Genomic DNA, 14,194 nt, shown 5'->3' with positions numbered 1-14,194 from the left:
TCCCAAGGGCTGGAGGAGCCAGTGGCATGAATCACATAGATCAAAGTTTTGATATCTCCAGGAGGCTCGGAGAGGCTGGGGCAGGTGAGAGACTCACCCAGCGAGGGGATAATGTGAAATATCAGACACAGGAAAGACAAGAAATTAGGGGCTCCAGTAAGGCTGTGGATCTAAAAGCCCTGATTCAGGCAGGTGTTCACTTCCAGGATAATCCCACTAATTATTAGATATATCTTGGAGCTGGCAACTCCCTCCTGTGTGTCCTGACATGCAGGGAGCACCAGAGACCAGCCCTGGCCATGCTGTGACCTTTACCTGGGGGGTTCCATGCAATGTCCAGCTGCTGATGGGCAGCTCCTGGTGACACTTCAGCCCAGGGACACTTTGCATGTCAACGTGGGGGGACTCTGCTCCAGTTCCTGTCATGGGGACACAGTGATGGCTGGAGAAGGCAGGGAAAAATGTATGAAAATTTGGGGTGAAACAGCACTGCAAAGGGGGTATCAGGATGCTGGGACTGTGGTTCCCTGTACTGTCCTGGCCATGGACACAGGGAGGGAGAGCCTTGCTCCTTACCCTCATGCCCACATTGTGTTATACACACAGCCCTAATTCTAACGCATGGAATGTTTCCTCTCATGAGCAGCTCTAAGGACTTGGACAACTGAAACTACACAATATTTACCAGTACTTAATAAATACATCTGTTGAAATGGCAATTTTTGTTCTGTATGTTGGCAGCAGCATTGGATCATTAAGACTGAAAAGACAAGAGATCCACTGCATTTCTCCCTAGTTTTTTAACTATCCCCCAGGCAACGCAGACAGTCCAAAGGCGTTGATTTTGGTTCAATAACCACAGGTTTGGGGAACATGGTGCTGCTGTAGGGCCTTATTGAGAGGGGAGAGAAAAACAAATCCAGCTCTTTGGTTTTTGCCCCCTGCAAACATATCCAAGAGTCAGGCAAGAGCAAAACCCTTCCAGCAGAGAGAAAATATAAGGAGTATTTCCAAACCTAACCCAACGTAATGCCCTGCATCCACCCCTTGTGTAACATCCTCTGGCTTTAAGTGTCTTATACAAGCCTTTACTCACTCAGTACTGAGCTGTGCCTAAGCTGGGATTGATGGAGAATCCTATTTAGGAAAACACCCGTGGATGAAGAAAGCATGAGGCAAAGAGGAATTTTTGCACAGATGTTTCTGAGTGTGACAGGCCCAGTAACACCGGGACCCACTCCAGGAGGGCTCCTGGGGCACTGCAGACTCCTTGGCATGAGAGGGCAGTCCTGATTCAGCCCTGAGCATCCGAGCTGGCTGTGGTTGAGGATTATAAGAGCTGTTTTGATCAGGGGAAAATTTCTGTTTTTAGCACAGGCAGCAATTAAAATAGCTCGCGGATCTCAACGCCTCGGGGAGCTGTCATAAAAGGAGGCAGAAAATCCATCCTGTGGACTCTTCTGCAGCCAGAGATGAGCCTGGATGGAGCAGGAGAGAAGAGAGCCTGAGGTTCACCTGGTGAAAAAGGACAACCCAAGACCTTGAGCCAGATTCACTGCTTTGATCCCAAGATGGCTGTGGAGGATCTCCGGGCTTCTAGCACCCCTTTCTCACTCTCCTTTTCGGGCAGCGGCTTCCTGGCCCTGTACCAGGTTGGGGTGGTGCAGTCCCTGCTGGAGTTGGCTCCCGAGCTCCTCAAGTCTGCCCGCAAGGTCTACGGCTCCTCGGCCGGGTCGCTCATCGCTGCTGCCGTCGTGTGCGGCGTCGGCCTCGGTAAGAAAACCACGGCCTCGAGGCCTTACGGGAGCGCTTTTGTTCCATAAACCCAGGGGCGATGCCTCGGGGGGCTGGTGGGGCTGGTGGAGCTCTCCTCGCTCAAGGCATTACAGAAACCCAAGGTGTTGGCACGTTTGGCAGCCAGCACAGTGCAGTTTTGGGTGGTGTGAGCTGAAAAAGGCGGTTCTCACAGTCTGAGCGTTCTCTGGCTCAGCTGGTGGGCAGAAACTACAGGGGGAAATCCGGATATATCTGTATTCCTTTGGCTCCTTTCCTGCTCCTGCTGGAGGAGCAGATCTCCTGCTCTTCTGCTCTGAGGTCTGAGGAGTGCTGAGATGTCCCAAAGCCAATCTGTGCAGCCACAGGGGCTGGATTTGCCCATGGAAAGCCCTCTTTTCCCTATGGGTCAGGTTTCTTGGGATCCTTAGCTACAAAGGGACGCGAGTGGCTGTCGCACAGGTGACAGAGCTGACAGCCTTGTTTGCATGTCACTTTGGCTTATCCCACTCAACCTTCTCAGGACAAGGGGAGATGTCGTGTGATTCCCATCTCCAGGTGCACCTTCCCTGTGGCTGAAGCTCAAGGGCTTGTCAGCAGGATATTCCTGAAGGAACAGCAGTCTGCTCCAACCCGGGGCTGGGATTCCTCTTATTGCTGCTAAAGAGGTTTTCCTCTGATGCTCTTTCAACAACGTGTAAACAGGCCTCTCTAGCAACAAGATCCTCCATGTGTAGAATTAATTCAGAGTAGTTAATCCAATTTTAATAATCACATCCTCCCATATTTCCAATTAGTGCCCATGTGTAAACAAGTGTACACAAGGCTCTGAAGGCTGATCCAAGTTCTGCTTCAAGCAATGGGGACATTCAGGAGGAGCAGAGAGTTTTAGGGACCAAATAATGATGGAGGAAGCCGGGAGGGAACACACAGTTCCTGAAACCTCTGGTGGATGCTGGAACTGTTCTGCTGCAGCTAAAAATAATTCAAAACATTGGCAGATATGTATAGACAAGGCAGAAGGGAACATTTCTGCCCACATGGGGATGAACTCCTCCACAAATAAGCAAGGGCCCCAAAATTCCTGACTCCTCCTGCTGCTGTAATGGATGGAGCTGAGGCTGTCCAGCAGTACAAATACATTCAGCACCTGCTCTTGCTGAGGGCACCAGTTCTGAACTGGGCATCTGCTTCCCTGGGGTGGAAGGCACCATCCACTTAAAGGGGCTGAGATGATTTTGTGCCCAAAATATCTTGCCCAGAGGAAGAAAAGACGTTTTGGATAGTGATGGCTCTGGTTATGTTTCTAACAAGGAAAATGAATGTGGCACAAGCTCTGTCATATTAATATTGGGGATGATAGGGGCAAAAAGAAGGTGAAAGGTGTGTTTGGTGTCCCACAGGGTGGCTGCAGTCAGGTGCCCGTCCCCTGCCCCGGGCTGGGTGAGGAGCTCTGAGCTCCCAGAGCCAGGCTGTCCTCTGCGACCTCCCCGGTCACCTCATGGGACATGCTTGTCACCAGGCTAGCGCAGGCAGGGACAGTCACATTGCTGCCAGGGTCATCCTTCACTCGCTCCGAGTCAAAGCCCTGTCTAGACCCAAAGCCCCCAAAGCTGGGCTCGGCTCTCACCTCTTACCCAGCAGCTTGTGGGCAGTTTATCCATGTTTCCCCCCATTTCCAGGACACAGAGCAGCCAGACAGTGCCCTGGGGCTGCCCCACTTCCCTGGAGGTCTGGCTCTTTTGGCATGCCCTCCGTGCAAACCCAGCCAGCGTTAATCGCCCCGCGTGGCCTCAGCATCTGCTCAAACACACATTAACCCCTCTTAATGCCTGGGTTGCTCCAGTTGCCTTCAGGACACTCCACCTAATCCATCTGTCCATCCACACAATCCCATGAGACTGCACGGAAACCTCTGCCCCTACAAGGCCTTGGTGCTGAGCCAGGCTCGTGGCCTCGGGCCGGTGCAGGGTCCCGGGGAGCCCACCTGGATGCAAGGACAGCTCACATCGGTGCTGGATAAACTTACACCGCAAGAGTTTAACCCCCCAGGTGGGATATTCCCCCAGGTGAGCTCCCCATGTCAGCAAAGGGTCCGAATTCCCTCTATGGGATCAGGCTTCCTGCAGGGTTTGCTGCATTCCTCTTCCTCCCCATCACTGCAGAACCTTTAGAACCCGGAGTCTCCTGAGCCCTCAGCTGGGGCTCCGGGGCTCTGCTCCTTTAACCCAGCTCCTCGTCCTCACCCGGGAGCCAGTCCAGCTCCCTGTAAAGCCTGGGGCTGCCCACCTGGAAAACCGGAGGTGGAAGGCAGGCATGTGTTGTGCAAGTCACACTGCCATGGATAACTCAGTGTCCCCCTTCCTGGGGCTCTCTGGAACCTTTCCCTAATCCCCACCAGGAACATCTTGAGGCCCCATCTCTGGTGCAGATGGGGATTTCACCAGTGGGGTCACACAACGATAGGATGTCCTTTGAGGACATTATGGGGGTGATGCCTCCCATTCTGCCCTGCCACAACATCCCCCACTGTAGGAGCAGTATAATCCTGGGGTCACACAGAGAGGCTGCAAGAAGCTGTATTTGTGAGGAATGTTAAAAATAGAATTTAAAATATAACTATCAGTGCAGCAGAGATTGACTTTCTCTCCATCTTTCCCCCTGCCTCTGTTTCAGATGACCTAAAGGAGTTTTTCTTTGCACTGGCAACGGAAGTCAGGAAAACCATCCTGGGCCCCCTCTCTCCCAAGTGCAGCCTGCTGGCCAATCTCAAGGCTGTCCTGCAGCGGATGCTGCCGGAGGATTCCTACCTGCTGGCCTCGGGCCGGCTGCACATCTCGCTGACGCGGGTGGTGGACGGCCAGAACGTCATGGCCTCAGAGTTCAGCTCCAAGGAGGAGCTCATTCAGGTATGGAGACCTTCCTCTGGTGCCATAGGAAGGTCTCCACCACCCGCCTGGGGTGGAGGTACCCCAAGTGTGGGTGGCTTTAACTGCACTGTTTTCTACCCAAGATGGGCAGAGAGTCAGGAGGCTCTGCCAGAGCTGTGGTCCCACCACAATGGGCTCCATGAGCTTGGGGACAGGGAGGAAGATTTGAGTCCCAGCATCAGATGGAACAAATCATGATAAAAATGCAGCAGGTTTGTTTCCAGCCTCATCCAGCTGATGTTGGGGTTCTAGTAATGACTTTGCAAAGAGCCCTGTCAGTGCTGGTGAGACCTCTCAGCTCTCCCCAGAGGTCACTCCTCAGCAAAGTCCCTCTGGCAATAGTTTTCCTTGTTGCCTCAGCACTTCCCTGGGAGGAAGGAGCTGGACAAAGCTGCTGCTGAACAACAAGCAGCTCATTAACCAGTAAATTAGCTGCTGGGGGGAGAATCCCAGGGTAAAGCCCTAACAGAGCTGACTGTGAGGTCCTGGTCCCTTGTCCCAGGGAGACAGTAGAGGATGGCAACTGCATGGAGAAGTCAGAGTTCACCCCGTGGTGCCTCCTCCAGGTAACCCAGGAGCCTGGGGTGCTCATTCCCAGCTGATGAGACTGGTGAGAAATGGTTGCCAACGCCCCAGCAGTGGCTTTACCACTGACAAATCCCAGCAGGGTGAGGATGCCTTGTGAGGGTGTCTTGGTTTTGTCCAAAAACCTGCAAAGATGCAAATTGGCCCCAAAGCTTCAGCTTGCCACCATCAAAGGGCAGTGTTGGACACAGATATGGAGATTTACAACTATTAATTCTGGCAGCTATAAAATTAAAAAATGCAGTTGTGCCCTGCTCCAGAGAAGTGTTTCCACTTTCTTGAAGCCTTTCTTGCCACAGTCCCCAGAAAAGTCCAGGTGGCACCAACAGCCTGGCTCCAGACTTTGTCAAGGTTGAATTTTCAGACACCAAGTCAACAGTTTTTGTCCAGAACTTTGACAGGAGCATTGACTTCTGCATTCCCTCTCCTCCCCAGGCTCTCCTTTGCAGCTGCTTTCTTCCTATTTACTGTGGATTCATCCCTCCATCCTACCGAGGAGTGGTGAGTGACATTTCCACTAAAACACGCTCTCAGCAGGAGCTCTTGGGTTTGAACTTTACATTCCTCTGAGCAGGGAGGGATAGGTGTGTCCAGGCTTTTTTCTTTAGTTGATGGAGGATGATAAAGCCCCTCAGCTTTTTCTTCACTGCATCCCAAGATGATAGCTGGGTGGAATTGCCATCTGGAGAGCCCCCTCCTGCTTTGCCCATGGACAGAGTGTGGCTGACCTTGCAGATGTCTAAGATAAGACGACGCCCACAGTGGGGACCTTGAGGCACAATCCAGTTATCCCAGGCAGGGCCCTCTGCAGTGCAGGTTCATCCTTGGCTCGGGTGCTGACTTGCATGGCTGAGACATCGAGAGCTCGTGGCAAGATCCTCCCCCAGCCCTGTGCATTTCCATGCTCTGCTTATCGGAGGGAGGGAGGAGCTCAGCAGCGTTTTCCAGTGCATCCACTTCCAGGGCTGGGGCAGCCACAGCTGCTCTGGGCACCCTGTGCCAGGGCCTCCCCACCCTCACAGGGAAGAATTCCCATCTTTCCAATATCCCATCTAACCCTAATGGCAGTGGGAAGCCATTCCCCCTTGTCCTGTCACTCCATCCATTGTGCAAAGTCTCTCTTGAACTCTCTTGGAGCCCCTTGAGGCACTGGAAGGGTCTCTAAGGTCCCGGGAAATGTTCAAGGCCAGGTTGGACGGGGCTTGGAGCAACCTGGGACAGTGGAAGGTGTCCCTGCCCAGGGCAGGGGGTGGCGCTGGATGGGCTTTAAGGTCCCTTCCAACTCAACCCATCCCCGGGTCTGTCATTGCTGTGTGAGGCCCCTCTGCACTGCTATTTCATGAACACTTAATTCCATCAGCTGCCACTTCCAATACCCCTGAGACGGGTGGTAAATCCAGATTGCTTTTGGAATAGAGCAGTTGATATTTTCCTTGAACAGTGAGGAATCCCCCAGCGATCTGCAGGCAATTATTAAATGTGGGGGCCCTACTGCTCAAGCCAAGGACTTGAAAGTTATACAATGCTGTGCATTCGGTGATGTCTGAATTGGCTCTTGACTGCCAAAAATTGTTGTACAAAGTTTTGTGAAGGAAAAGAATTATATTTCTGTTTTAATAACTGCTGTGGATTATAGCACCTGGTGAAGGAGCTGGCTGGGTGCCACAGGCAGGGCTGGGGAAGGAGCTGGCAATGGGATAAAGAGCACAGGTGGGATGAGACGCTGTTGGAAGTGGGAAGGGAGGACAAGCTGGGACGGGGTTGTGGCAGGAGTGTCACCAGTTCAGCTACTGGTTCCCAACTCGGTGACACTGCAAAGGTCCTCAAAGCAAACCCTCCCTCTGCTCCTCCCCCAGCGCTACGTGGACGGAGGCTTCACGGGCCTGCAGCCCGTGTCCAGCCTGGAGGAGCCCGTGATCACCGTGTCCCCATTCACCGGCGAGCTGGACATCTGCCCCCGCGACTGCCCCGCCATCTTCTTCTGCTTCCAGATCTTCAATGGCAGCATCCAGATCTCCATAGAGAACCTGTGCAGGATCAGCTACGCTCTCTTTCCACCCAGCACCATGGTGAGCCCACCAGGACTTCTCCCAGCTTAGCTTTGGTTAAAAGATTAATGCTGCTTCTGCCTTCTCAAGATTGAAGATTCAGCTCAATCTCCACTGTTAATTAATGGGGTTTCAAAGGGAGGGGGCAGCCCCACTGTTCCTGCAGTCCATGTTTGGGCGGGACACTGCTGATGGGTGGCCATCTTGGGATGGGGTCCACAACCTGCAAAAGACCAGACAAAACCAGGTGATCTCTAAGGTCCCTTCCAACCCAAACCATTCTGTGTTTCTCTGACTGGTGCTGTGGTGGTTGGAAACCAACCAGTGCTTGCTGCCTTCCCAAATAGGCCATCCCAACCCTTCACAGTCAAACAGCTTTAGATAGATCCTGTAGTACTGGGATCAGGGCTCCTTAGCGACCTCAAGTGTTTCTCCTTGCAGGTCTTGAACGACATTTTCTCCCAGGGGTACCAGGACACTGCCCTTTTCCTGTACAGGAACAGTAAGTGGCACCCCAGCACCCGAGGGGCACCTCCAAGTGTGACACAGACACACATCATCCCTTTCTCTCCCTGTCTCCCAGATGCCTTTGGCTTTAACTACTTTGATGGCAATTTCCGCTTCGGCAGTACCTGTGGGAAGAATGACTCTGGACAATCCAATGGGACATACCCCGGCCTGTACAAAAGGGTCCCTCAGTGCCTGACCCCTTACTTCCTGCCAGGTAGAGGATTTGGGGTGCTCAGCTTGTGTTTAGGGCTGCTGCAGCCTTCAAGAGGGGCACTGTTATATTTAAGACATTATTGAGTTATTTCTCACAGTAAATATTTCTATCACAAAGAGACTTTGTAAGAGTGGCTCAAGCTGGACTCTGGCTTGGGCTTCAGTACCTGTCTGAGCTGGACAAGAGGAATGATTGCATTTATTTCATTGCTTGTAATTACTGGTCTTTATTTCCTTCTATGCTGTCATTCCTGGGTGCAGGCTTGTGGAAGAAGGAGCAGGTGCATGGACTGCAGGACCCACTGGCGATGGTCCTGCTGCAGCCCTACAGGCTTCCAGCCTTATTCAGGAAGGGGTAAGAACATCCCAACAGAGGCATTAGGGAATGACACACAAACCAGGGGCTGTGCCTTCAGCAGCAGCAGGGCAGCTGAAGGGACACACAAAGGGATTCGATGTTCCCTGAAGGCAAGATCCAAGGGAGAGCGGGTATGGCTGGGTATGGTGTTCCATAGGATCTCTTGGTTATGGAAAAGATTATTACAGTGTGCATTTACCTTTAGCCATCATTAAACTCAGCCTGTTTACTTTGCTTTTGCAGGGTGAAGACAGTGTGGGGGCTGCTGGAAGGTGTCAGCTCCCTGGTACAACGACTCCACAGACTGCTCCAAACCCTGGTGCCTGGTTTGCCCAAGAGAGTCATGGACAGGAGGTGAGGGGCTGGGGGGCTGCAGACCCTCAGCATAGAGAGAGCAGGGTGCAGAGCAGGGAAACCTTTGAGAACCTCACCCGTGGGTCACTGATGCTGAGCATGGCTAAAAACTCTAAATCTGGAGTAGCCCACATTAAAAGTAGCTATTTTTTTTATCCCTGTGATATTATTTTGATATCTCAAAGGAGCAACAAACCAGCTTAGTGCCACTTCCCTAGTGCAATACGTTCGTGTTCCAGATATTTATCTGCTGGACTCTGTCGTGGCAGGACACCAGGCACATTCTCCAAGATCCTGAGAGATGTTCTGGAACTAGACTCTAGGGATTTAAGGCATATCCCCCCCAAATCTGCTTGCGAGTTCCCTCCTGTGCAGCTGCCCAAGAGACTCGCAATGATTTCACCCTGAAGCAGCTGTGAGAAAGCCCTTTGGGGTCAAACATTCCTGAAGCTGCTCATCCCTGTCAGGACATCGACCTAGCCTCAGCTCTCACCTTGTTCCCACAGGTAACAAGGATCATCCTGGCAGGGCCCTGGGGGTCTCCAGCGCTGCCTCGGGATGTGGTGGGCAACACCAGCACACACCAGTACGGCTGCTGGTTCTCGAGGCAATTTCTGGGGAGTGTTTTTTCCTTCAGAACCTGTCTGGTTCTGTCTCCAGTGCTGCCACTGCAGTGCCCCTGCTCAGGCCTGACCTGCTTTTCCATGATGGCCGAGGCAAAGCTTCGGTGCTGCTCCTGGGACCCACCCCAGGCTGCAGGGACCACTGGGCAGCTTCACCTGCAGACCTCACAGCCCAGACCTTTCCCTGCCCACTCCACCTCCCCCCCACCAGCAGCATCCCTTCCCTGCTTTAATGCAGATTACAGGGTGGGCATTTGCCAGGAAATGCCATGTTTTAGTGTTTTCCTCCCACTCAAAAACTTTCAGAGAGACTTCTCAGAGAGAGAGAGAGAGACAGAGGGAGAGAGGGAGAAGCTTTAGGGAGCATAACACTGGGCAGGAACTAATTTTTCTACAGTTCCCTGAAGTTTTTTTTACCAATTACCAATTCTTGAGCTTCACATCTCCCCATAGCCCTGCTTCTCCTGTCTGTGGAGGTGGGAGTGCATTTGGATCCCCCTGGAACATGCAGTTGTACAGAAGGATGGAGAAACATAAAGATTAACTTCCCCCTACTTCCGAGTCCTGCAGGCTGCATGTCCGGACATTTCAAAAGGAAATGAGTTCTTTGCCTGCAATTGTCTGTAACTCACGGCCACACACAGAGCATGGCCCAGGCAAACACACCCTGTGCCACTGGTCCGCACACAGAATTAATTGGCAGCACTCTTAATTATCCCAAATCCATGCTGCACATCAGAGGCTGTGGATTGGCTTTGCCCCAGCTGAGTCTCCTGCTTTTGTTGGTTCCAGACAGGCAACAAATGGATCCCAACAGCAGCAGCTGTTTATCGGAGTATATATATATATATAGCCTGTTTAATTGCACAAAGGGAAGGGGAACAGAGGGAAGTTTCATCCAAAGGGCCCTGGAGACTGCAGGAATGAATGTGGGGAGTAGCTGAAGGCAGCTTTGATGTAACCAGACTCAAAGTTAACTATGAGTGCTCTGTGAAAGATCAATATCCTGTGTTCTGCTGTCTTTGGTTGAAATCAGTGACCTGGGAATATTTTCTCTGGAATGATTTTGCTAAAAGAAACCGGGATGCTTATTTCATAGAATCATGGAACAGTTTGGGTTAAAAGAGAGCTTAAAGATAACCCAGTTCCACCGCTGCCATGGCAGGGACACCTTCCACTGTCCCAGGGTGCTCCAAGCCCCATCCAGCCTGGCCTTGGACACTCCCAGGGATCCAGGGGCAGCCACAGCTGCTCTGGGCACCCTGTGCCAGGGCCTCAGCCCCCTCCCAGGGAAGGATTCCTTCCCAGTATCCCATCTAACCCTGCCCCCTGGCAGTGGGAAGCCATTGACCCTTGTCCTGTCTCTCCCTTTCCTGATGAGGGGTCCCTGTCCAGCTTCCCTGTAGCCCCTTCAGATCCTTGAAGGGGCTGTGAGGTCTCCACACAACCTTCTCTTCTCCAGGCTGAACGGCCCCAAGTTTCTCAGCCTGTTTCCACCGGGAAGGCGCTCCAGTCCCCTTAGAACTTTCTGGCCCATTTTGATGGATCCCGTTTGCATTGGATCCTGTCTGCTCCTGTCTTCCATGCATCCCAGATGGATTTACATCTCTCAACCACTGCAGCCAAAGCCAGGCTGCTCAAATCCAGCTGTTGCTGCCACAGGGCAAAGTGGAAGGCTCAGAGACAGCCAGCCCTCCCCAGGCAGGGACAATCAGCCCAGCATTTGCTTCTGCACCTCTGCTCCCTCCCACTTATCCAACAGCTCCTTCTCCAGGCTGCTGCAAGCACCATGCCCGCCTCCAGGCAGGAGGATATTACCATCTCAGTCAGCCTGGGGCAGTTACCCTATTGAAATGGGGATTAGAATCCCCCAAAGAAAATTCTCATCCAGGAATTGGACCTCCAAATCCATTAAATGCATCTGCAAACCTCAGCCACAAACAGTTTGAACTGCCCGGTGTATCCCACCTGCCCCATGTGGGGCTTGATCATAGAAAGTTGGTAAAACTTTGAGAACTTTAACAAAAAACAATCAGCAAGGAAGCCCCAAACTAAAATGGTCTCAGCACAGAACTCTGCTGCTCCAAAGCTGCAAGAAAGCAAGCAAATGAGCAAGAAAGAAGTATTTAACAATTCAGTATTGAAATCAGCTGGGTTTTGCTTTATTAACCCCTGATCTTTTCAAGCAAGCAGAGCTGGCGCCGTCTCCTCTTGGAGACATGAGCTTGGAGCTAATGGCAACAGGAGGCTTTGCCAGAGGCAATGGATAGAGGCAAAGTTTGGCATTGATTGGAATCATCTTGTGCAGGAGCTTGTTTCACCCCAAGGAAGCAAAGTGGGAACCCCAGCTGCACCCAGTGGGGATAGAACCAGCCTGCAATGTCTCCTCTAGGGGTGGACCATGGGAATCATCCGGGGCTGTGGCCCTGTCTGTGCTGTGGCATTGCTGTCACAGTCCATGTGCTCCTCAGGACAGGTCGGGCTCTGCCTTCAGGCTGGGTTCCAAGTTGCTCATTGCCTCTTTAGAGTGTAAACTGAGGCCAAAGGCAGCAGCGGGGTCACAAATGCTCTTCTGTGGCTGACCTGGCCCTAAAGGGAATAAAACCACACTGGTCAGTCTGACAGACACCTCTGGCAGTTCCTGTGGGACAAGCTGGATTCAGGTGCCTGGTCAGAGCTGCTTCCCTTCCTCCTGTTGTCTAAAGGGCAGCAGGTTTTGGTAGCCTCAAAATATTACCCTTGTACCCCTGTCCTGTTGCTCGTCTCATTCTGCTTTGAACTCAGCAGAAATGTGAAGCCTGAGGTGGATGGGATGAGAGTCTGGAGACAACCCAAGACAGCAGGAGCTCCCTCTGGAGCTGGATCCCTCTGCAGGTCTAGAGGGAAGAGTCCTTGAGTCTGATCCATGAAACGGAGCCCAACAAAGCCAAGCACGTGCCCAGTCCTGCCTGTGCCTCTGGCTGTTGGCTGCAGGTGCTTTATGCCAGACTCTGCCTCCAGTCTGGGTACTAAGGAGGGTGCAGTTCCTTGTGCAGTTGTCCTGCTGGGCACACGGATGAGAGGCAAGTCCATGTGGAGAACCTGCTAATCCAGCCTGAGCCTCGTGGGATTGCAGGCTCCAGACACTTGTCCTCTGGAAATATCACTTGTTCAAGAGATCAGGTACAAGTTGTTCACAAGTTTATCCCGCTGCTGCTTTGGTAGCATCAATGATATCCTAGCATTGCACAGACAAACAGTGAAAGAGCCTTTGCCTGGCCTTGATCAGTAGGGCTTTTCCTTCCCAGAACTGGAAAATCTGATGTGCTTCTCCTCTGGAGATCGAGAGCCTGGGCTCACCCCTTGGTTGCTCTCTGGCCTGACAAATGAGTCTGATTCCTCCCACAGGAGGAATTTTTCACCTGGGGCTGGTCAAAAATTTTGCAGCCCAGCTGCAAACCAGAGACAGAGATTCCTGATAGCCCAGAGCTGCCCAACATCCAAAGAAACCTCATGCCCACCGTGTTGCTTCCAAAAGCTCCACGAATGCTCAGACTGATGGAGCCTTTAAAAAAGCAACCAGGGAAGCAACTTCTACAGCCTAACACTGTGTCCTGCATTTCTTAGTGGGTCTAGAGTTGGTTTGTTTTCAAAGGAAATCTCTTTCTTGCTCCCACTTTATGTTTCCCAAGCTTTTCTGTTTAGGTCTGGAATGGTAACAATCCTATTCCTTCCCCTTTGTATTCCTCATTTGTTGTGGGCCTCCTAGATATAGCAGATTGTGTCTTTTTTCACTTTTAATTTAATTGATGTGGCTACATTTTAAATAATCCCCAGGTTGAAAAAGCTGTGTAATTTTTCCTAAGCTGATAAATTCTGAACTATTGAAAGACTCAGAAAGAAAAAGAAAATAAAGAGTAAAATTGAAAGAAACTTGGCATTTCAGCAGATGCTTCTTTGTATTTTTTAGTAACAACAAAGTGGAAACTGAAGCACTGAGGTTTCACAGGTTTTCCATGCAAAACTAAAAGGGGAGCGGGCGTTATTTTGCATAGGATTGCAGAAAACGCTAAGTTTTGGATTTAAACCTGCCTTGTGTTGCTTCAGAATGGCACAGGTAGAGGTTTACCTGCAGCTGGAATATGCTTTCCTTGCCCTAAGTCTTTCTGTGGCTGCAGCCAGAGTTCCTAAGAAGCCTGGATTTGGCTGGCACAGCAAAGGCAGCTTGAACCCTTGAGACACCCCTGCTGAAGGGATGCGTGGGCAGAACTGGTTATTACCTCACAAGGTGAGTAAATACGTGGCCTTCTCCATGGGAAGGGCTCCTTGTCCATGGAGCCCTTCTGACACAGCCAAAATGAAGTCCTCAGTCCTCAGCCAGATCGAGGGTGAGGGCTCAGTGTGAGGCCTCACTCGTAAGGCCTGAGCTGAGAGGGAACTTTCTCCCATTCCCGATGTTCTCACCTGCCTCAGAGCCTCTTTGGGCACTGACAGCCCTGGGCAAGTGTCACTTGGAAACGGATGGGGTAAAGCAAGTGCTGGTTCTTTACCTTCCTGAGGGTGGAGAAGGTGGTGTGGGCCTTCCTATTCGTATTCATCGGCTGCCTGGCCGATTCCTGGGTTCTCTTTGGTGTCATCCTCATGATCTGTGGCTCTGGAGTGCAGAACTCTCAGTTGTGGCTTCAGGTGCGGGGTCTCCTCACCTTTCTGACGTGATTCATTGGCCAAGGAAAGCGTGAAGCCCTCGAAGTAATTCACCTGGAAATCCCCTGGTGGGAAGAGAAGCCAGCTCTCACTGCTTGTTGCTCAACTGCCAGGTGT

General features: G+C 51.8%; 1 protein-coding gene across 2 annotated transcripts; it reads left to right on the top strand.

The window, feature by feature from the left end:
* The first annotated feature begins 1,125 nt into the window (after positions 1-1,125).
* PNPLA1 (patatin like phospholipase domain containing 1) lies at positions 1,126-13,318 on the top strand. Of its 2 annotated transcripts, none has more exons than XM_032133346.1 (9): positions 1,126-1,773; positions 4,450-4,682; positions 5,724-5,789; positions 7,145-7,357; positions 7,778-7,838; positions 7,920-8,060; positions 8,321-8,414; positions 8,661-8,771; positions 12,182-13,318. In XM_032133346.1, the coding sequence occupies exons 1-9, from the start codon at positions 1,572-1,574 to the stop codon at positions 12,288-12,290; spliced, it is 1,230 nt and encodes a 409-aa protein (XP_031989237.1). In that variant the 5' UTR covers positions 1,126-1,571; the 3' UTR covers positions 12,291-13,318. The 2 variants fall into 2 exon arrangements, with proteins under 2 accessions (XP_031989237.1, XP_031989238.1); XM_032133347.1 differs by having other exon boundaries at positions 1,127-1,773; positions 9,278-13,318.
* The last annotated feature ends 876 nt before the right edge of the window (positions 13,319-14,194 follow it).

Source organism: Corvus moneduloides, chromosome 24 (genome assembly GCF_009650955.1).
Source record: "Corvus moneduloides isolate bCorMon1 chromosome 24, bCorMon1.pri, whole genome shotgun sequence".
NCBI classification, from domain to species: Eukaryota; Metazoa; Chordata; class Aves; order Passeriformes; family Corvidae; genus Corvus; species Corvus moneduloides.
Note: the sequence above shows the minus strand (reverse complement) of the source record. Positions and strands in the feature narration are given on the sequence as shown.

Excerpts from the sequence above, each read along its gene's own strand:
- PNPLA1 (XM_032133346.1), top strand. The coding sequence starts at position 1,572 with ATGGCTGTGGAGGATCTCCGGGCTTCTAGCACCCCTTTCTCACTCTCC. Across the intron at positions 5,790-7,144 it reads CTCCATCCTACCGAGGAGTG|CGCTACGTGGACGGAGGCTT; the intron begins GTGAGTGACATT and ends CTCCTCCCCCAG. Across the intron at positions 8,772-12,181 it reads AAGAGAGTCATGGACAGGAG|AAATGTGAAGCCTGAGGTGG; the intron begins GTGAGGGGCTGG and ends TGAACTCAGCAG.